The sequence below is a fragment of the Seriola lalandi genome, unplaced genomic scaffold (assembly GCF_002814215.2).
Source record: "Seriola lalandi dorsalis isolate HSWRI2012SDOR001 ecotype SW California unplaced genomic scaffold, Sedor1 jcf7180002054930, whole genome shotgun sequence".
Classification (NCBI taxonomy): domain Eukaryota; kingdom Metazoa; phylum Chordata; class Actinopteri; order Carangiformes; family Carangidae; genus Seriola; species Seriola lalandi.
Window position 1 is genome coordinate 491246 of NW_019525482.1, and position 23074 is coordinate 514319.

General features: G+C 42.8%; 3 protein-coding genes and 1 long non-coding RNA gene across 5 annotated transcripts in view; 2 read left to right on the forward strand and 2 right to left on the reverse strand.

Moving 5' to 3' along the window:
* The window catches only part of ppat (phosphoribosyl pyrophosphate amidotransferase), a 13029-nt gene extending 3829 nt beyond the window's left edge, over window positions 1-9200 (reverse strand). The window contains exons 1-3 of the mRNA XM_023393203.2: window positions 9068-9200; window positions 1036-1102; window positions 563-769 (exon numbers count right to left, since the gene is read on the reverse strand). Of these exons, the coding sequence (XP_023248971.1) occupies window positions 563-769; window positions 1036-1102; window positions 9068-9195 (402 nt within the window). The 5' untranslated portion in view covers window positions 9196-9200. The remainder of the gene's footprint in view (window positions 1-562; window positions 770-1035; window positions 1103-9067) is intronic.
* paics (phosphoribosylaminoimidazole carboxylase, phosphoribosylaminoimidazole succinocarboxamide synthetase) lies at window positions 1566-13423 on the forward strand. 2 transcript variants are annotated; one of them, XM_023393199.2, is made up of 15 exons: window positions 1566-1986; window positions 2265-2762; window positions 2851-2910; window positions 2992-3594; window positions 4658-4735; window positions 7952-8109; window positions 9894-9936; window positions 10033-10230; window positions 11262-11440; window positions 11526-11705; window positions 11814-11927; window positions 12013-12096; window positions 12576-12756; window positions 12847-13005; window positions 13093-13423. In XM_023393199.2, exons 1-15 carry the CDS (start codon window positions 1581-1583, stop codon window positions 13257-13259), a joined length of 3108 nt encoding a protein of 1035 aa, XP_023248967.2. In that variant the 5' UTR covers window positions 1566-1580; the 3' UTR covers window positions 13260-13423. The 2 variants fall into 2 exon arrangements, with proteins under 2 accessions (XP_023248967.2, XP_023248968.1); XM_023393200.2 differs by lacking the exons at window positions 1566-1986; window positions 2265-2762; window positions 2851-2910; ... (1 more) ...; window positions 4658-4735; window positions 7952-8109 and adding an exon at window positions 9322-9456.
* Window positions 13424-15187: 1764 nt separating this feature from the next.
* The window catches only part of LOC111644341 (GTP-binding protein REM 2-like), a 9740-nt gene continuing 1853 nt past the window's right edge, over window positions 15188-23074 (reverse strand). Inside the window, exons 3-6 of the mRNA XM_023393186.2 lie at window positions 19749-20058; window positions 19526-19599; window positions 17817-17994; window positions 15188-15857 (exon numbers count right to left, since the gene is read on the reverse strand). Coding sequence (XP_023248954.1) covers window positions 15565-15857; window positions 17817-17994; window positions 19526-19599; window positions 19749-20058 — 855 coding nt within the window. The 3' untranslated portion in view covers window positions 15188-15564. The remainder of the gene's footprint in view (window positions 15858-17816; window positions 17995-19525; window positions 19600-19748; window positions 20059-23074) is intronic.
* LOC147817613 (uncharacterized) lies at window positions 15771-17509 on the forward strand. Its single transcript, XR_015436219.1, has 2 exons — window positions 15771-15900; window positions 16859-17509. It is a non-coding gene; the product is annotated as an uncharacterized LOC147817613 (long non-coding RNA).

The following is a 23074-nucleotide window of genomic DNA, read 5'->3' on the forward strand; positions in this document are numbered from 1 at the left end:
GGGGGGGGGGGGGGGGGGGGGTCTGCAAACTGGTGCTTTAAGCAAAATTACGTTCCATGGCCACAGCAGCAAATACACGTTTATGAGACTTGGCCTGATTATAACGATGAATGGGGCAAAAACTGGGAAAAAATAGCAATGCTGAGGTCAATGACCTCTCAAGGTCACCAGAGGTCAGATATAAACTGCCCCCCCCCGAAATAAAACCTTGGGGTGTGTAAATTATCTGCTGAAACTTTAATGCTTTAGTCATAAAATGCACAATCGGTTTGATTCACTTTAGTGTCTTTTAAAACTCTTCTTAAAAGATTCTTTAATCAGAAAGCTTTTATGAATGTTTGATATCTTGTTGTGTTTTATTTATTTATTTATATATTTAATTGTTTTATTCTCCCATGATAAAATCAATATGTTTGTTTTTCCTCATGTTTTTTATTGCCGTCTTAAATCCCCTTTTTTCCTTTCTGTAAAGCACTTTGTAACTTTAAGAAAAGTGGTACATAAAAAGAACTTTATTATTATCATTATATTACACTAGATTCAGTGTGAGGGTCATCCTCACCTTTTTCCGCAGGGCATGGGCATTAACCAGCTCTCCATTGTGAGCTACAGCAATCTTGCCGTGCAGCGTGTCCACCACGAAGGGCTGGCAGTTCTGCAGCTCCGAGATCCCGGTGGTCGAATAGCGTGTGTGACAAATACCGAGGTTACCATAGCGCAGCTTCAGAAGAGCCTCGGGCGGGAAAGCCATGCTAACGAGTCCCATTCCCTATAGAAACATTTTTTAAAAAAAACATGGAGAGGAGTGAGACATGTTCCCTCCTGCACAATCTACATAAATCAAGTGACTGTAATCAACAATCTGAGTGTGGTAAAGCTTTAAAAACAAAAAACTATTAACATGTTCAATTTAATCCTCTGTGTGTGTGTGTGTGTGTGTGTGTGTGTGTGTGTGTGTGTGTCTTTATCATAAGGTGAGTTAAAGCACGTTTCAGTGTAATTAGTGAAGGGGATGTGCTCAGGTTTCACTGTTACCTTGTGGGCTGTGTATGTAGGTGAACTGGCTCCATCACTCGTAACGATCCCGGCACTTTCCTGTCCCCTGAACACACAAACAGCCACGTGTAAATTTCAACAGTGTCAATGAATCAGTGGGATGTGAGTTTTCTACTGAGTGATCCCTCCGTGTCTTTTCTGCAAGGGTGAATGTGAATAAACTTGTTCAGCTCTTGAAGCCTGATACGAGCCTTTAGGCAAAACAAACTGGTTTGACACTGAGGGGAAAAAAATAAAGCAGGAATGAGGCAGGAAAAAAAAAAGAAAAAAGCAGAAACATCTGCCTCTGTGCCGTGTCTGCCATGGAGGGGGAGTCGTCTCGCTGCAGTTTCAGCCTATTTACCAAGCTGCTTCTCGGATTACAGTTGGTCCCGCCCCCTCAGCACACAGCTTAAGCCAGTGGTGAGGCTGCTTTTCTGCATGGAGGCGTTGCTTTCAGGCTTAACCGCCTGGTTGCCTAGGGAACCGGGCAGCAGAGACAGACGGGGCTGGGGGAAAGAAAGCGTTTCCAGGTCAGCTCAAACATGGAGAAAGGAGCAGAGAGACAAAGAGGAGGTGATATGGAGGTGGTGGAGGAAAAAGGCTCAGTGGAGAGGCAGTGGGGGGAGGCAGAGGTGCTGGCTCTGGTGTCCGTGTGGGACGAGGTGGGAGCTCAGCACGTAGCTGAGAGCAGAGCCACATTTGAGCTGATCTCAGAGCGCCTGAGGAGGCTCAGTGTTGTGCGCAGCTGGTGGGAGTGTCAGGCCAAGAGCAGGAGCCTGGGACTTCAGAGCAGGAAGCCTGACGCAGCAGCAGCAGCAGCAGGCGCTTCAGCAGACTACAGCCCAGGAGTGGATGGAAGGCCGGTGGAGGGCTGGGAGGAAGAGGTGGAGGAAGTGGGTAATCAGAGAGGAGTCTACCCTTCCTCAGTCACTATCCCAATGCAGGAAGGTAAATGTAGGTTTAACCCCAACTGTAGCTCTCATGATCACAACATATGACGAGGGCTCAACACAATTTAGTATTTCAACTAAAACTAACATCAGAGGATAGAAAAGTGTTTCAGTGAAGTTGTTTTAGGCCTGGAACTGAACTGAAATCACCTTTGTTTGCTCTAAAAATTGTAACTACACTACAGTCAGTGTGAATTAAACATGTCATACAAGATCCATCTTCTTTCTTTTCCTTTAAATCACTCTAAAGATAACACTGTTTGTGCACATGTACAGGAATCAAGGGTCGGATCCATCGAGCGCTTCCTTACACTCCGAGCGTGGCTGAGGAGGGGGGCCGCCACTGGACGGACGACGAGGTGCGAGCGCTGCTGTGCGTGTGGGCCGACTGGCGTATTCGGGAGCGCTTGAAATGCACGCTACGCAACAAGTCCATCTTCCAAGAGATGGCCCGTCAGATGCAGAGAAACTTTGGGGTGGTGCGCAACTGGAAACAGTGTCGGACAAAATACAAGAACTTGAAGTACGACTACAAGACTGCTAGAAGCGCTCACGCCGCTGGGGGCAGCACGGCAGGAGGCCCCGGGAAGTACATGAAGTTCTTTGACGAGGTGGAAGCCATTCTGCTGGACCGCGGACTGGAAAACGGCACGACGGAAATGCAGAAGAGGTTGTATGATGGAGAAATAGCAGCAGGGAGGATAAAAACAACAGCAGGCCACGCAGCTCAGACGACGGCCTCAGAGACCGAGGTTGTCATAGAGATTGATGATGGTATGCATTCAGTCTGTAACACATGAAGTGGTTTGGTGTTCAAAGCTGAAAGGACAGTCACTTTTTCTACTGCTTATTTTATTTCCAGATGACAACAGCGATGACTACGACATGGACGGAGACGTAGAGGCGAAATGGAGAGGAACAGGTTTGTGACGGTTTACAGTGTATGTCATTATTTATTCATCTTTATATCCATTTTCATTCACTCCAGATGTCCATCTTACAGATCCGTCCAGCTCCGACCAGTTCCACGTGGTCACGGTGTCGGACACAGGTCGAAACTGGAGCGACCAGGAAGTGCGAGCGCTGATTCAAGTGTGGTCCGATGAGCGCGTGTGCAGGCAGCTGGAGAGCTCGACCAGGAAGAGAGACATCTTTGTTCAGATCTCCAACAGGTTAATGCAGCAGGGCATCGAACGCGACTGGAAACAGTGTCACACCAAGTACAAAAACCTCAAGTACCTTTACCGCTCCCTCCAAAGGGGCAAGACAGATGACACTGACCCCAGACGCCTTATGAGGTTCTACGATGAGGTGGACGCCATTATGAACCGCACAACTAACGGTTCGCCACATGCCGCAGGACCTGCTGACCACCAAGCACATTCGGGAGGACTTGTGACGCTGCAGGGTTGTGAGGAGAGAGATCACTTAGACGTCTATTTGACAAAGGCCAGCGCAGTGACGACAGTGATGGGAGCGATGGAGGAGAGAACTTGTAGCTCCGACTCCGTCTCATCTATAAGCCTCGACGTGTCGCCGAGCGTTGAAGAGCAGAGGACGCACGTAGTGAAGGAGCATCGCTTGGATCAGCAGCACAGATTAGTGGGTGAGCCCAGTATTGTTACTCATTCATGTCTAGTGTGAAGGTGAGTTGGAAGTTTTCTACTGTCAGGAGCAGAGATTCACAGCAGCCGAACACATCAAGCTTTGTTCTGACTTTACCTCTTAAAAAGTGTTGAATTATTACTTATCCAACTATTTATCTCCCAAACTTCAACCAAGTGAAACTTTTAAAGGGTCAGTTCACATAAAAACATTTTCCTCACAGAGCCAGCTGTGAACATTTTTTACAGGGACTATTTTTCCTGTTCTGAAAGTAGTTCCAGTGTGGATTATCCTGAATCACGAGGACATCGTCCGTGGATAGAAACTCTACAATGTCTTTTTCTTTCAATGTTGAGTGGACCACAAACACAGTCCCATTCACCTTTACAGTATGGCTGATCAATCAAAGTATTATCGAAATCAATCTGGCCAGCTGCAATTTCCAAATCACAGGAGCTGCAATTTCATCAAAGTTTTTATATATATATATATATCATCATTTTTATATTTTTTTCAGTAAAATTTAAATGCAATATGATTTTTTTTTGCATATTTAGTGCTACTTTACTGCAGTGGAAGAAAGGCAGAAATCTCAGACATGGCTTTTTCAAAACCTGTTCACATAAAAACAAAAGTATCTGCATGAAAAGACACCAATTAAAATATGTTAAAATATGTAAATGATTTGTAAGTTGGGTGAACTGACCCTTTAAACTTTCATTTAAGAAGATCCTTGAAATAAGTGGGACAAAAAAAAAGAATAAAAACACTAATTTCCTGTAAGTGAAGTAATCCTGTAAAGACACTGTGGTAAAAAGAGATTTAGCTCCGTGTTTTATAAATGCTGTGAATGAAAGGAAATCCTCGAGTAAAACTGGTTAACGTCACAGCCTTTATGTCTGTGAGTTATTCTTTAGTTGAAGCAGCTCTGAAATCTGTGCTGCTTTTGTTTGAAGAAGTCACAAGTCCGTCTGTCCATCTTCAGTTAAATAGCACGTGAAATCATTTTTGGCAAATTTGCTCCTGTTCTCTTGTAACCGGTTTATATTACATGTTGTTCGCAGAATCTTCTGAGACGAGGGCAGAGAAAGAGGAAACCTATTCAGCGAACAGAGGACTGAAGAGGAAAGCTGTGGATCAAGGTTTGAAACGCGCCTCTTTCCTGTAATCACTTTGCATCTCACATGATGTTCACGACTGACTGAAGCCTTTGTCATTTCTATCTCAGTCCCATGATTTGCCATGGAGCCTCATAATGAAATTATGGATAAGGGTACCATTGTAACTGCTAACAAAAGGCACAACCAGTGTTGGGAGGGATCCTTTTAAAATGCATTTCACTACAGATTACACAATACATGCCCTTAAATGCCGTTTATAACATATTACATAAGTTACTCAAAGCGAGTAACGTATTTTAAATACTTTGGATGACTTCCAGAGCGTCTTGCATAATGATTAAATGATAGATGCATTATGATACAGCCACCTACAGTAGACTGACACTAGGAGTCAAAGACAGCAACGTTTTGTCTGGAAAAAAGGATGAACACCAGTTTTTCTTTGACCTTTATTTTCCACAGCATCACGTTAGAGTGAAAACCAGTGAACAAGATGAACAATGTGAATTTTAAAAAGGTCTGCAGAACATTTTGTTTTCACTTTGTTGCCTTAAAATGAATCCTCTTAAAATAAAAACAGCACCAGAAAAGACAGTTTTACCTTCTCTGGGTGAAAACAATATAAATAACAATAACAGAGGAAGCTAGCTCGCATCCCAAAAGGTTGTAGTTCTCAACAGGTTCCCTGACATTTAGGAAGGATTTACATTATTGGATAGAAGTAATTAGCAAAAGATATATAGCAAACATCAGGCACCTCTTAGCGCTTTATGAAGACAACCTTGAGGTTCTTGAAGGTGTTTGATGTCTCGTCTGAAAGGTGTCTCCAGGTCTAGCTGACTGGTGAGGGGTTCCAGGTATTTAACCTCTTGTGGGGTCGTTGAGGTCACATGTGAGTCGTTGACCCACTCGGCCTTCATGCGAGTTGTCAGGGTCACCCAATCCATGGTTGGGATGGGTATTTAGTTTCCTGTGGAGTGATCTCAAGACCGTATTGTAAATGGCTGATAAGCGGCGTCATAAACCGCCTCCCCTGTTTGGTGATGGTCGTTCCAGTTTGATGTAGATTGCTCTGTTTACTCCTCGCTAAAACCATCAGTCTTCTCTGTTCAAATTCTGTAGTTACAGTCCTTGAATGATTGTCCCACGTCCTCCAGACGTGGGTGGACTGCTCAGTCCTGTGTTGTACCATGAGCTTGTGAAGCAGTTGTTTCCCCAACGTACAGGTGTGTGTCCTCCTCACTGCACTGAACTGTGTACACTTCATTACTCTCATTGTGTCTGGGTGGTTTGTCCTCAGCGTGGACAAGCTTCTGCCTCACCTCGTTACAGGGCCTGAGGTGCGCAGGGATTTTGAGTTTGTTAACGAGCCTCCAGCATCATAAGGAATGATAATATTACTCTGTTTATTTTTTTTTTCTCTGTCTGTTCTTTTCTTTGTCTGTTCTGTATCTTGTTGTCGTTTGAGTAAGTTTCAGTAACCACGTTGTTTAAGTGTTTCACTGATGTTTTTGTTCATTGTCCTTCCCCTCTGTCCTTGCTGGCACGTCCTGAACCTGATGCTGACCCCCAGTTTGTTCTCCAGTGAGTGGTGACAGTCAGAACAGTAAATATAGATAAATATTGATCTGTGCGTGGGGGTTTTGTTGAGACTTCTGTCATCTTCGATGTGCACAGCACAATCCAAAAAAGTCTCCGACATCATCTCGAGTGAATTTGATGTTATTGTCCTCTGCGTTGACGTTTTCTGCGAAGGCCTCCACTTCCTGTCTTTTAATTTTGACCCAGGTGTCGTCCATGCACCTAAACCAGTGGCTGGGAGTGGTTCTTGTGAAGGAGATGAGGGCTCTGCTCTCTACTTCTTCCAGATAGAGATTAGCCACTGTCAAAGACACCGGTGAGCCCATCAACTGAGTCCAGGTTTATTTTTCTAACGCTGTTGGCAAAATCCTGGGAGTTTTTGATGCGGTGCGGAGAGCTGCCAACCAGAGGAGCTAGGATGGTGGCCAAGTGTTTGGCAGTGTTGAAGGTTACAGAGTTAATGCTACTGATGATGGGTCTGAGTGGGGCTCCTCCTTTGTGTGTCTTTGCGGCGTCCCAAATAAATAAATGCAAGTTAGGTTAAACGTCTTCAGGAGCCTCAAACAAGACCGAGACCGAGACCCGGACAACTGAGGACCTTCAAACATCATGCATGTTGGCTGGTTTCCACTTGGTGGTTAGCTTGTCAGCTAGACATGCTTAGCAAACTTGCTAATATGCTACAATGCTAACAGGTTGATCTGCAGGCACCAGTCAGTGACTGGAGATTTTAAAAAGTCCCTTTATCTAATACAGTGGTCCTCAACCTTTTCCAGCTCATGGCCCACTTGAAAATCTCCAAAATGTTGGTAGCCCACATCTGATCCCATAACAATACAGAGGCCGAATAATGTGTTATCAGAGCACTTTTTATTTTAATGAAAACAATCGAACATTTAGGACTGAACTGAAAGCAGGGGAAGTTTAATTTTTTCTCATTTCTTTGACGGGGGAGACACCATCTGTCTCTTGACTCCTTTTTTCTTTTAATTCCTGTTGTTATTAACCAGTTATCAATTTTGATACTCCAGTTTTTGCCAAAAATGTGTCTTTTAGTGCACAATAAAACTGAGCTAACAAGTTTACAATGTGGTCTGGACCCATCCAGTTTCTATCATTGGCTTAACAATGAAAGGAATTTTTAAACATTATTGTTTTTAAAAAGTAATTTTTTTGTTTACCATTTAAGAGAATAATTTATATATTTTTATTTTTTTCATAACGACATCTTTTCAACAAAATTGTTCTGATTTGCAAATGATTTGTCGGCCCCCTTGCAATACCCTCACAGACCACCAGTAGGCTCCAGCCCACAGGTTGGGAACCACTGATGTAATCTATTAGTTTTAAGAATGCAACTATAATCTGATCACAACCCATTTAAATTGTGACTGTAACTTAATACAGTAACTCATATTTTGTATTCTAAATACATAATCCAGTTACATTTATTATTACATTACTCCCCAACACTGGGAACTACACACGATAAAGTCCAGATGTCAGAGCAAGAGACAAAAAAACCTCTTCTCACCCATAGAGATCTAAAAATAAAAAAGTATCAGCATTTCTTTTTTTTTTTTTTACAAATAACAGCATCCAGGTGATGTAAGAGAGATAGTTTGAAATAAAAACTGCCTTTGTTCTTCTTTCCAGACCCCAAACTCCAGACTCCAGTGAAAAAACTGAACACTGGCTCTGACTTTGCTGGTAAGGTGGAGGCCCAGTGTAAAGAAGAGCAGGATCACATCCCAATAATAAAGATCAACTCAGTGTGTTCAATGGCCTCCCCTAATCCGTCCCCTGTGAGACAGGTAATAACTGCTAACTACATAATTTGAAACCTTATGCAACCAAGATAGGAGCATATCTGAAACCGCCTGTAGGAATCAGAGCTGCAGCAAAAGATCAATCGAAAAAATGTCTCAATTACTATATTTTAACGACACATTTTGTTTTTTTAAAATACATTTTATAAACCAAGCGATTAATCAAGAAAATAATTGTCTATTAATATATTATATTAATCAAAATGAACATAATTGTTGCAGCCAGAGAAGGAATCCAGAAAAAACATGATGCTGCTCAGCTGGTAATGATAATGTAAATTCCGTCTTTAACATATGGGATTTTTTTAGAGCAGTAAGGACAAGTCCATCAATCATTTACCTAATCAACAGTTAAATCAACAATTAATCAGTAACCATTTTGGCAATCGATACATCTTTAGTCTTTTTTTTTTTTAACAAAAATGCCATTCCCTTGTTCTCAGGTGATACAACTAAAAATCTTACAGTTTTTGAGTGTTAGTTAAATACAACAAACATTTCATAAACATAATCTCGGTCTGTTTTTCTACTTTCTAACATTTTATAGACACGACATTAATCGGTTAATTCAGAATAAACTAAATCATTTATTTTATTTATATGTTTCATCGTCACGCTTCTTTAATTTTCAGTCACATTTTTTGTCGCAGTGAAAAAACGATATTGCCTCGAGTCACCCAAACAAACTTTCTTTCTCTAATACAAAACTAATTGTTTTTGAGTCACAAGTGTGACTTGTTCAGAAATGTCTGTCCCTCAGGAAATGATTTAAACTCTCTTTACTCCATTTTTTGGACATAACTCAAACGTAGTCGATCCTGAACACACCTCTGATGAACCATTATACAAATGCTTTAAACTCACTCTTTCTACTGTCTTTAATCGTTACGTTTATTAAAAGCCAGTCACGTTACAAACGTGCATGCACCTTTCCGTTACTCACCTGTGCTGTAACGCCACCAGTCCCAGGGTTAAGACCTGAGCCACCTCCAGCTGTGTGGGCCACTCTCCGGCGGCCACGCACCCGAAAACCCCGCATTCCTCCCCGATACCGGACTCCTCGAACTCCATGTCGCCCCGTCACTGTCCCGGTCCTCCCGTTTACCCACTCACGGACTCTCGTGCCCGGTTGCCTGAGAGCAGTCGGCGCGTGCGTGCGTGCGTGCGTGCGTGTGCGTGAACGCACTCCGATAGTATTGACCGAACACGTGCCACTACACGGTACAAACGGTTTAAAACACAAACTCTGCTGCCATTGTTGAAGCGGCTGTGAAGTCACGAGACCGACAGAGAGTAACGTCTGAAATAAAACCGCGCGTGCCGCTTCAAAAGGTGAAAGAGGCCGCCATCACCTACAGTCAAGTTAATCAAACTTATTGATTTGACGAAAACGCACGCGGTTTTTTTTTTGTTGTTTTTTTTTTTTACGGCGAGAAAGATAACATAAGATAAATCTGAATCCAACTTGTCAATTCGCTCAACTGTTTTCTGTTGATGAGGTTTCTCATGAATCAGGCTTCTAGTCAGAGGGAAAATGGGGGAAGTTTAGTGGATAAATCCTAAAAAGTTCTTCGTCTTGCTAAATATTTGATGTTGGAGCGTCTTCCCACCACGTGGTGACTAGTTCGCTGCTGTGATTGGTTGGCTGAATCAGTTGAGGGACGTGATTGGTTGTCAGAGCACGTAAGATAGACTCCTTCCCTCGTCTTCTGCCTCTGGACTCGCCACCTTTTTAAAGTTGGGTGATTCTCGTGTGTTTTGTCTTGCAGGGCTGTAAGTCATTAAAGAACTCCATCATGGCGTCCACACCAGGTACAGTACAACACGAGGGTGTACTTTATAGCTTAAGTTAAAATGTGCAGCGTTTAACTTTAAAGTGTATGTGTGTTGTTGTGTTTTATTTTTCAGAGCTGAAGATCGGCCAGAAGCTGAATGAGGGAAAAACAAAGCAGATCTTTGAGCTGGTGGACCAGCCCGGACTGGTTCTGGTGCAGTCCAAGGACCAGATCACCGCAGGGAATGCTGTGAGGAAAGACCAGATGGAGGGCAAAGCTGCCATCGCCAACAAAACGACGAGCTGCGTGTTTAAACTGCTGCAGGAATCTGGTAAATGCACGAGTAAAAGTTATTAATAATAAAAAAAAAAATTAAAGAAAAGATAGATTTCCAGGTGAATCAACGCTGCAACAGCTGTCATTCACTCTTAGGTAACTTTCCCACATGTGGAGAAACATGTTTTGGCATTGAGTGTTCAGATTAAAAGTATTTTAAAACGCACCCTAACATTAAAAAAAGAAAAATGAATCACTATATTTTTGCAGTCGCCTGAACTCATCACCAGTTTGACCTCAGTAGTGTCTGAGAGAGAGGTCAGTGAGGTGACTGTAGTATTCAGAGAGAAAGACCTTTGTCCTATTTATTTACCTTTTTAACCATTAATGAACAGAACTCAAACAGTTTCAGTATTTCTAAAACATTGTTGTGTTATGTTCATCATTTCAATTCAATTTGCTTCTTATTGTAAATTTAAAATCTGACAATATTTTGTTTATTATCACAGAAGTGAAAGGTTTTGAGAAAATATTCATATTTGAGAAGCTGGAACCGGCAAACCTGTTGGTGTTTCTGTTTTTTTTAAAATGGTTGAAAATGTAACTTGATAAATAAAATAATATTTTTCTGTCATTTACCCATTTGTTTTAGCTCTTGTTTAGCTATTTGTCTTCATGGAAGACAATTCTGTGATGTGCAGGTGAAACTTAGACTGTGTTTATGTGCATGATCCCTGCAATTAACAACACGTGCTTTTAAAAAGTGTGTGTGTGTGTGTGTGTGTGTCAAAATGACTCGCCACCTTGTTTTAATTTAGAAATAATTGGGTAACTGTAACCCACACGCCACACATGACTGTGGTGTGTGTGTCAGCCGAGCTGTAGTAATGGCTGCCTTGTGACTTGAAACACTGCAGCGCGTAATTCAGTAGAACATGACCGACCACATCTCCTTCACTTAACGTTAAATTAAGATCCGTGCCGCTTTAAACTGCTGCCGTCTCTCTGCAACTAAATCTTATAAATTTGGATTGCAGAGAAGTTCCTCTGCTTCGTTCACACCTACTGATCGAACTTGTTTTCCAGGTATTAAGACGGCCTTTGTGAAGCAGCACTCGGACACAGCGTTCATCGCCACCCACTGTGAAATGATTCCCATTGAGTGGGTGTGTCGGAGGGTGGCGACCGGATCCTTCCTGAAGAGGAATCCAGGAGTCAAAGAAGGATACCGCTTCTCTCCGCTGAAGATGGAGATGTTCTTTAAAGTGGGTCTGACGCCTGACCTCGCTTGTGTTGTTGCTCAAATGTCAAATCACATCTAACAATAACACATCTGCTCTGTTGATGTAGGATGATGCCAACAATGACCCTCAGTGGTCCGAGGAGCAGCTGCTGCAGGCCAAGTTCTGCCTGGCCGGGCTCACTATCGGTCAGTGTGAGGTGGACATCATGAACCGCAGCACCGTGGCCATCTTTGAGATTCTGGAGAAGGCCTGGGCCACTCAGAACTGCACGCTGGTGGATATGAAGGTACCTGCTGCCCTCTGCTGGTTAATTCAGTATCTAAGCATGACCATGTTCCTGCTGAGCTCCTGCAGCTGCTGCAGAGTTAATGAGAATAATCGTCTTCACTTACAGATTGAGTTTGGTGTCGATGTGAAAACTCAAGAGATCGTCCTCGCTGATGTGATCGACAACGACTCATGGAGGCTGTGGCCAGCTGGAGATCGCAGCCAGCAAAAAGATAAGCAGGTACGGATTATTTATTTATTTATTATATTTGTCTTTTGATCTAAATAAAAGCTGAAAAAACAAACTCTGTTTCCTGTCTTTCTAGGTGTACCGTGACCTGAAGGAAGTCACCCCCGAGGCCATGCAGGTGGTGAAGAGGAACTTTGAGTGGGTCTCTGAAAGGGTCAAGGTACATTCAACCTAATCTTTGTTATCAGGTCGGGCTTTGGCTTTTGTTTGCCTTCAATCAACTGTTTTACTAACACAGTTCAACATAAACTAGTTATCTGAGCTTTGTTGCTTTTCCACTTTATCATTTGCTTCTTTCAATTCTTTAACACAGTTCTTGAATTAGTTTGTTTTTTAATAAGTAATTAGTTTTCCCTTCTTACAGATGCTGAGTTGCTTTTTATGTCATAGATTTTTACAGTTGAGATGGGTTCTAGAAACACACCTTAAAGCTCGTCTATGTACGTTTTTGAAAGAAGAAATGACGCATTCTTTTACATAGAAAAAGTTGAATTTATGAGAAATGAAACACTCTGTTACTCACTTCAACACAACCAGCGGTTTTCAGTGGTTTATGGAGACTAATGTTACTCACTTTAAGTGGACTAATAAACTGGGACTTGCATGGAGCTGATGAGTGCTCGTGTGTTGTGTCCCCAGCTGCTGCTGGAGTCCCAGGCCAGTGGACGGGTGGTGGTTCTGATGGGCTCCACCTCGGACATGGCCCACTGTGAAAAAATCAAGAAGGCCTGTAGCTCCTATGGCGTCCCCTGCGTCCTCAGAGTCACCTCGGCTCACAAAGGTCCAGACGAGACGCTCCGCATCAAAGCAGAATATGAAGGTGTGCTTTCATCTCTAACATGAGCAGATTCCTTCCTAAAGAATTGGATTCTCTTACCTGTCATGTCATAACATCTGTGCTCTTCCTCAGGTGACGGTGTACCCACTGTGTTCGTGGCCGTGGCCGGCAGAAGCAACGGTCTCGGTCCAGTGATGTCAGGAAACACGGCTTATCCCGTCATCAACTGCCCCCCTCTCACTCCAGACTGGGGTGCTCAGGATGTCTGGTCATCCCTCCGTATGCCAAGTGGTGAGCTCTTTAGCTCTTACTGTATTCTGTACTGACTCATGACAGTGTCTTCATCACTGTGACTGAGCCTCTGTTTCCCCCCCGCAGGTCTTGGCTGCTCCACGATCCTCTCCCCCGACGCCGCCGCTCAGTTTGCGGCGCAGATCTTCGGCCTGACCGATCACCTGGTGTGGTGCAAACTGAGAGCCTCCATGCTGAACACCTGGGTGTCTCTGAAGCTGGCTGACAAGAAGCTGCAGGCCTGCAGCCTCTGAAGCGGCTCAGGACCTGGTTGAGCCTCGTGTGCTCCTCTGTCCGTCTACGCCTCGTCTTCGTTTACCGCGACAAACCCTCTAACAGTAGATCTAATCTACACCTACTTCCTCACACGTGAATCATTCCACTGAAAGAGAAAATGATTAAAAGCTTCTTAATGAAATGTTTCTGAGGTTGTTTTAATGCTATATTTTTTATTTCTGTAAGGGATAGGGAATCGTTTGAGTTTGTTAGATGACATCCACACCAAACTCAATTTGGCAAAATCATTGGAACAGAGAAACTGTTTCCTTGCTTCTGTCCAAAAGTTTAAAAAATAAATAAATAAATAAAATCCACCTACCAGCACCTCTAAAGCTCACAGGCTGTCCTGTTCGTTTAATCTGTACAAACGACAAAGAAACAGTAAGAGCAGCAAGAAAACAAGCTGCGTGGTATCAAACACCTTTTTTTATCTGTTAAACAGAATCGTGAGACTTTTCTTTTTCTGAGTTTACATTTTTTAAAGGTTCAGATTGATATTTAATGATTCTACATATTGAGATTTGATTATTTCTGGCAAACGACTGAATACAATTTTGAGAGATGCTTAGTATTTGAGCGGAGCACTGGCAGCGTGGAGAAAGCTTTATGATAGCATTTAGTTCATCTTGTAGGGAGATAAAATTTTATTTATAGACTTTTCAAAATGTTTGAAGGCAGCAGCAGCAGCGGAGGAATGTGGACTTCAGTATTTGCTGTGGATCAGATTTGGTCCAGAGTGAGTTTTTCTTGTCTGTGATGTGATTTCAGCCTCAGAGATTGTGTTGACGTGTTTTGTGGAGTTTGCATCAGAGGAGATGGTGTGGGGCTCAGGTGCACACTGCATATGAACTGCACACAGGTATAACGCACCCATGTTTAGAGCTGAATGATGAAGTTCACAGTGACTGTTTTCATTTGCATTTCTTCATTTATTACTCCCGACGCATATTTTACCAACGACTGCACTGATTTATTAATTCACCTTCAGTGACGACAGCTCCTCCCACACCTGGGCTGCAGACAGGTGGACTTCCTGTGAGTGGATTAGATTCTGCTGAAGACACAGACACTGATGACCTAACGGATGCAGAGCTGCTCTCCCAGTTCATAAACCTTTCCCTTCTAGCTTCCACTATTTCCATGTTATCTTCATTATCAGCTCAGTTGCGGGACCTCGACTCGGCCACAAGAGGGAGTCTGTGACCCACATGCTGACAAGCCCCAAAAAAATCTTCACCCTTCAATCCGTTCCAGCAGTTTGCAGCCAAGGGAATGAGTCAGAATATCATGCCACCATTTTATCTTTTACTTCTGTTATAGCACAGCTCTGCCTTTGATAGTAAGTGATGGGTGTAATGACCTGTGATGTGCTAAATCTTTGTTCACGTGTGGGCGAAGGTGGGAGGATGGAAGAGCTGAGGGTAGAGAGTGATACAGATGAGTGCGCAGAAGCTGTTTCCTCTGCATTTTAATTTCAAGTTGGATTTTATGCTTAAAAACACAATAAACTCAGGCCTCCCGTCTCTAAATCAATATGCAGCATGAGGAATGGGGGAGCTTAAATAGATGTAATGTGTATGTCTATCCAGGTCGCCTTGACAACCGTAACATGGCAACAATCACTCTATATACAATAACCAGCTTGTATTCGTCCATTCCTTCTCTCATCGCTGCGCTGAGCTCTGTGGCTCCATTTTTAATTTTTTTATTTATCTCTTTAATTCCCTTCTGCCTTTCATTGTCTCACCGTCCTCCATCCCCATGGATACCACTGCAGGCCAGAGTAAATGAACACAACGTGAATCATCAGCAAAGTCTAAGCCACTAATGAGTTATGAATATGTGTGGTCATGACTTCATCCCGGGGATGAGCCGGTGTAAGAACAGGAAGCGGAAGCAGAGGTGCAGTGACTTTGTCGAGACTCAAAAAAGCGGTTTATTCAGCTGAGGGCGGCAGTTCACTATCACTACTACAGGTTATTTACAGGTGGTTTTACAACAGTTTTAGCTCTTCTTCTCTTCTTCTTTGTGGCTTCGGTCTTTGTGTACAAAAACGCTCTGAGTCATCCTACATATAAACATCATCACTAACATCGCTGTCATTCTCCCTGGATACACAAACACCGTCCTGACGTCACACTCGCTTCCTCCTCTCTCGTGCACTAATTGCTGTATCGCCTCCTCTCTCTCTCTCTCTCTCTCTCTCTCTCTCTCTCTCTCGCTGTCGGTTTACTACATCACTTCCACTTCCTGCTACGTCACCGATCCAGCCAATCCCCATCACAGCGCCCCCAGGTCGTGACACGAGCGGGATTTCTGCCTCAGGAACTTGCCCTGCTCCCGCTCTCTCGGGTAGCGGGGCACCAGGCTGGACAGGAAACGTTTGGCGCGGGAGGTGATGCTCTCACGCTGACCTCCTCCGCTCAGGTCCTCCGCGTTGGTCCCCGGGGGCCACGGGGGCTGGCCCCGGGCGAGCCGCACCGCGCACTCCAGCAGCTCCGGGGTGCGGTGATCCAGAGAGGCGGAGATCTCCAGGTACAGACAGTTGAAGAGGGCGGCGCTGGACATGGCCTCTGGGGGGAGACACGGAGAGGAGAGGGGAGAAGATGAAGTAAGGTGAGTTTATATTTAGATTAACAGAGTGCAGCAATGTTACAGTCTCTCTGGATCTTTGTGCAAAATCACATGGTGCTCCTCCTTTACCAGCCTGACAGAGTCCAACAGTAAAACAAGTTCAACAAGCCACGAGCAGCCAGAGGTATTGTCATATATTTTGGCCTTTTTAATCCATTTTAGCAAATAAATAACAGGAACAACCACAAACATTCAACACAACAGTCCTGCAGTAAAAAACGATTTAGTAATCGTATCTTTGGGATGTTAAATTTTGTTGAAATCAAACACAAAAAGCAGCACACAGAACAGTACTTAACAACCACATTTTTTAGGATATGTTTTTCATCTTTATTGGATCGCTGGTATTAGAGCAGCAGAACGTGCATCACAGGTTCCCAGCTGTAATAAAAGCAGCTTTGTAATATGAGCTTTAACCAGACCCTGAAGAAGATGACAACAGTTTTATAACCTCAGTTCAAATACCTCCACAAACTGCAGATGTCTTATCTTAGTGTCACTTAAATGAGCCTCTAGGCAGTAAACTGTAAACACTGTGAAGCAAGTTAAAGTATTTTTTAATCAACTCCTTGTGATGAGCAATGGAGCCCAACATGAACATACTGTTATCTGCCACAGATAAAACACAGATTTCTGCATTTCAGTTTCTCTCCCTGCTTTTCCTGCTTGAAGGGGGCGGGGCTCTGTTGGAAAAAAGGTGAAGTCACATATTGGCAGGCACTAATCAGGATTCAGTAATATTTGAATCTGGATGTCAGGACTGTTGCGGTTGTAGTCTTTCCCCCTGTTCTGTACTCCCACTTCCTTTTTTCTTTAAATATCCTGAATGTTACTCAACACAGAAACACAGATCAGAACACACGGTATTATTTTTATAATAATTTAAACCACCACTTTTAACTATTTATAATATTAACGTCGAACCCTAACCCACCCACAGGTTTCAGACTGAGCTGCTCCGCTGCCGCCATCTTGGCAGTGTCTGACTCCGCCCCCTAACTCCCGGCTAATCCAAAAATGGGCAAAGAGGACTTCAGTGCATACGCTCACCCACCCATCACTCAAAGTGGCCACGCCCTCAATTCTCCATAACGTTAAGCCTTGATAAAATGTAAACAGGTGAGTTGAATAAAAATTATCTCTAGAGACCAAAACAGTTTTTGTACCAGGCTGTAAACATGTTTATTTCTGCTGTAAAGTTGGACATTTTAACATGGGAGTCTATGGGGACTGACTCACTGTTGGAGCCAGACTCTGGTGGTCGTTAGAGGAACTGCAGCTTTTAGCACTTCAGTGTTAGCTTCATGTTTCAGCCTCAGAGGTTGCAGCTTGTTCAATACCTATGACCATCACTTGCTGTTGCTATGGAGAAGAAGCCGCTCAGCTCTGTAGCAAATTCAACGTGTTTTGTCGTTGAATTTGAGAAGAAATAGTTCAATTTTACACAAGATGATTGGATCTTTCTTGCCAAAATGCACCTTGGGAGTCGTAGTTGTTAACTTCTCCCCCTTTTTATGTCCACATACTTGTACCTTAAATTTTTTATCAGCTGAAAAACTATACTTTTAATAAAGAAAGGATGAAATTTTAATGTTAACTATTGCTTATTCAGTCATGAATATTTAATGTTGTAGAGAAAGTTTTCAGGGGCTTTCAGTTGGGTTGTACGACATATAAAGGCTCTAATAGAAGTTGCCCACCTGTGTGTTGGAAAACAGTGAATGCTTTCTTGTGGCTGACACTGACATTCACATTTTCACATATGTCACCCCACGTTAGTGTTTACTGACACAGATAAAGGGCAGAAAATGTCAACACCAACTGTGAAGGCGTATGCCACAGCTGAAGGAAGCAGTAAACACAGGTGAGGGGGGAAAAAAAATGGAGGCTGGTCTTACCTTGAGAGGAGACCTCACGTGTGCGAACGAGGTCGCTCTTATTACCAACGAGGATGATGGGAGTTTGGGGCTGAGTCTCTCTCAGGAGGAGTCGGAGTTGAGCGGTGCGGTGGAAACTACGCCTGTCAGTCACCGAAAACACCAGGACACACACCTCACACTGCAGAGCCGACAGGTCCTGAGGGACAGACACACTGTGTGTTAGTAATCAGCTGCTGTTTAAATACACTATAAAGGAAAGTGAAAGCTGGTCAGTCACGGTACGATGATGATTGTGCTGAAGAAAACGAATGACTAAAATTGAGTTCGCATTCACTGAAACGTTCATTTTAAATTAACTTATAAACACTCCTGGCAGTAAACACACTCTCATGTCTGACACTGAGCACAAACACTTCACTTCCCTCTCATCAATTCTGTTGTCGGAGCCGCATTCGCAGAATAAGTGCAGCCTTGAGAAGCAGCACACAATTGAATGCTCTATCTATACTCCCCTGTGGTTTAGTGAAAAACTGCTACTGTGGATAGCACTGACTGCAGACACCTCACACTCCTAGACACACACACACACACACACACACACACACACACACACACTCATCCTTTCCAGCAGCGAGGAGACAAGAATCTCTAAAAATAAAAAGTCCCTGAGTGAATCCTTCATAGAAAACTTCAGCTGAAGCTCCTGCGCTCCATCGACTTTTCATTTAGTTTTGATTAAGTCTAGAATTGAGGACACACTAAAGACAACTTTTACACTCTAATGATGCAGTTATATAGGAGAGTTCCTTATGAGGCAACATTACACCGTCCCTCACCACAGATATAACTCATTATACCAAGAGTAACACATGAAAATGCCCACATTAAAAAAATGGGTGTTTTTTCCCTATTTTCGTCCACCTGAATCAAAGACATTAATGCAGTCATTTGGGCAGCTTCCTCTCTCTCTCTCTCTCTCTCTCTCTCTCTCTCTCTCTCTCTCTTTCACACACATCCACACACAGAAGCCTCTGAGCTGCACTCAAGGGAAACGGGTGAAAAAGTGCACAACAACCCGATAATGAGCTTTCCTCATTCTGCGCTGCAGTTCCTTGTTATTCCTTCCTTTCATTCAACCTCATGCAGATGCAGCAGATTTATCGTCTTCTCTTCAGTCTTCCTCTGAGCTTGACATACATTTTTTTTATAGTGCTGTCAAATAAACAATGAAATGTTCTCCAGATGTACAGTATGAACCCCTGTATAATGTGCTGCATATGCAGTAAGCGCTGCAGTTCCTTGTTATTCCTTCCTTTCTTATTCTGTATGCTAATTTTATTAGCAACCTTTCCCAGGTGTACCGCATCATCAGTGCAGGGCATGCTGGGATACGCTCATATTCCTATTTATGTATGAATGTATGGAGATTTCTCTTCACACTCTTTAAACGCTTTAAATCCTGGTACTATTTCCCAAACTTATTTGCTAATACAAAGCGTCATCCTGTGCAGCACACACAGAGCTTCAAATAAAGAAAATCAAACAAAGAGGTATACCTTGAGTTTCTTACAACAGGTGGGGGCTTTGGCAACCTTCAGGTCCTCTGACAGGAGCATATATATAAATATATATTTAACAGCAGCACCCTGTATACAGCTGCAGAGAGGGCTCAGTGGCCTAATGAGGGAGCAGGGAGTGTGGGAACTCTGAAGTGTTGTTTGGCTCACCTGTCTCCAGTTGTCATAGATAATGATGGTGCTGTCCTCATCATCCACTGTGACTGTGCGCACATAACCCTCCCCTAAGGACAGGGACAGCAGCAGTTAGATCTCAGATGGGGGATGAGTGCTGTGATTTATTTACCTCATGCTCACTGTGTAAGACACGACACTGCAGACCGCCTTTCCACTGCAATACTGGATTAGTCTTGTCAAACAAACAGCTTTGTACCATCAGAATCCACAGACGCGGTCCTGTCCATGTCCCCGGCGAGAGCGATGGCCAGGGAAGACTTCCCCACGCCGTTCTGCCCCAGCAGGGCGATCCTTAAAGGCCCGTCAGGCCTGCCCTCCACCGCCATGGTCAGAGTGTCATCCAGGGCGGGGCTGAAGCTGATCGGTGAGGCGGAAGGCCCGGCTGCACCTGATGTCCAGTCACAGTCATCGTGGACAGCTTCTTCTCGTCTGAGCTGGTGCTTAATTGGCAGAGGAGTGCTTCCTCTGCGAAGAGTCGGGGTGCTGGACAGAGTCATACTGTCACACTGCAGGAGAGATTGCGAGACACTTAGTTACGTAACATTTAGGAAAGACAGAACACAAAATAGATTGTTGTTGTGCTTCCATTGAACAGGGTGATTTGCAAGAGACTGAATGGTCAAAATCTGTGCAGCAGCAGCTTGACTCATACATTTACTCCCTTGTATGAGTCAAGCTTCCAAAACACTGGCTCGTACAATTCCCACAATACAACTCATCTGCATCTGTCATCGAACCTTCCTGCCTCTTTAATGCCTAAATTTACCAGTTATCTGTCAGATATTTGATGGATCAAACAACAGCATTTAGAGCTTCTGCACGTTATTATACTATGTAATATAATATAATACAGTTTAATATTATATAATATAATATAATAAATCATTGATATAATTTTTATAATGGGTAAATTAATTTTATATGTAAAATCATTGCAATGCTCCATTAACCTGAAATAACTGATTGGAGACAGAAACAAGCCGTAATAATCACATATGGCGAGGACCTTGTTTACACCTGCAGTCAGAGCTTGAAGTGGGCCGGTACGCAACGGTACGCAGAACCTTTACATTACTCTTTAATGGACTGTTACTTTTTCATGCATACTTGCATCTCTCGGACTCTTCTGCCCTCTTCATTTCAGGATCTGGGTGATTTGTTTTTGTAAACAAAACGGGTCGGGAGATCTGACAGTGGATACAACAAGCGTGTGTCGCAGTGTCCCGCCCACAGCCCCATCTGATTGGTTAGACGTCACGAGTAATATCCTGTCACACTGAAAGCTGCTGTGTAAGCAGAGGGACACAGCAGACCAGTTCCGGTTAACGAGCGAAGATATGTGTCGAAGGTAAGAGAGCAGACATCAAGAAGTTTTAATAAACATCACAATCCTCTAAAGTGAAGTTACAACAACACCACACTCTGATGAACAAGTCCATCTGTAGGTTCAAGACACACCGAGCGAGAGAGAAAGCGCTAGCCGCAAAGCTAAAGTAACTAGCATCTGAACAGCATGTAAACAACTGCTGAATTAGTGAAAGTCACTAAAAGGAACAGAGAGCTCTGGGTGCTGGAGCAGAACTAGTGTAAGTTTAAATGTACAGCAGGTAGTTAGACACTGTGATGAAGAAAACAGAAACATTAACTGTGTTCAGACAGAGCAGCGATAAACTACCGGTAACAGAAACTGACTGGAGATAAAGACACCACACTGACGTCAACACGTCAGCACATCAACGGTCACTAACTACCATGACGGAAAAGACCTTTTACTACAGTAGAAGTAAAATCACTGTGTAAAAATGTTCTCAGATAAATTTACAAAGTGAGTCAGTTAAAATGTCTCTGTTACATTTCCAAAAGGGGGAAGGGTAAAATATCTTATTCAGTGATAATAATAATAATAATAATATGTGATAAAACTATTGAATTAAAGAACATCTTTAGGCTGCCAGGTGACACTTTGATATATACACAGTTGGCAATTTATTAGGAACATGTAGCTAAAACTGATGTAGTCTAATACAACAGTCCTGCAGTAAATCATCCTTCATGAATTATAATAATATATATAATATATGTAATATTCAGTTTGTAATAAAATAGTTTCAGACAGTTGCTGATTCAGCTGATCTTTTTGGAGGGTAGTGTTTTGAGCTGTTGAGCTGTATTAAATAATAAAGAGGCGTTTCTGTTATTTAGGCTACCTTCATTGATATAAATGGGGTGGACAAAATAATAGAAACCCCCACGTCACAGGGTGAGTACCCCACTTCAAGCACTAACTCCAGTAGATATGGAGCAACATTAGCATTTATTTGAGTCATATTTTCTACCGCCTGACAAATCTAAGTCCAATACCCCCTGTCTTTTATCACTGTTTTTGGTCTCCACCAGCTCCTGAGGGAAATACCTGCCTCTTTACCTGCTGACTTTGTATGTCTGCTGTTTGGTGATTGATTGGGGGGGTCTGACCCTCCACGATTAAGACTCAGACCCCCTCAAAAGAGGTAAAAACCACTTTTTTTTTTTTTTAAACCTACAGACACTATAGGTAAATGCAGGTAGCAGTAGCTAACTATCTAGCTTGTTTAATACACTTCACTTTCTTACCATCAGTGTCTGAATTAGATTGTGACAAGTCTCTTAGGATGAATGCTAATGTTATCTAGTTTCTAACTTTAGCCTGAAGTTACAGTTAAGCTAATAAATGTTAGTTAGTTTCTAACTTTAGCCTTATATTACAGTTTTAGCTAATAAATGTTAGCTAGTTTCTAACCCAAAGCTAATGTTAGCTAGTTTCTAACTTTAGCTTGAAGTTACAGTTTTAGCTAATTAATGTTAGCTAGTTTCTAACCTATAACTAATGTTAGCTACTTTCTAACTTTAGCCTGAAGTTAACTAGTTATCGGACAGCACACCCTCTCATTTCCAGAGTTAGTTTGTCATTTTAATAATTTAAAATGTCATATATGATCTAATGTTAGCAAACACTGGTGCTCAGTCATGAGCAGTGAGACAATGGAGGATGAGTTGTTTTAAAGAAACGTTTTGAAATCAATATAGTTCATTATTTAATTTTAGTTAGTCTTTTACCTTTAACATTAATTTTTATAATAGACACCCTGTTTTTTCACTCAGGATTTCAGGAGTTTTACCTGTTGGCTCATTGAACAATATTAATATACATGTGTACCCAACACCTGAGTTATTAAATATTTCACCTCCTGATCATCATTGTATAACTCGCACTCTGGGTGACAGTGAACCAAAACAGTAAAATTTGTGGGTTGGAAAACCAAAACAATGAGCTGAAAGGTGTTAAAAAGCCTCACGTGACCACAGGTGATAGTATTATCATCTTTCATTTTACACATAAATCACATTAAATGCTGCTCAAGACGCACAAATAATCCCCCAGCTATTAAGATTTAGTGCTTCACAATAAAAACTGGTCTGCGAGTATTTTGTAATGCAGGACTCCCTCTCCCTGCACCACCACCTACACACACACACACACAC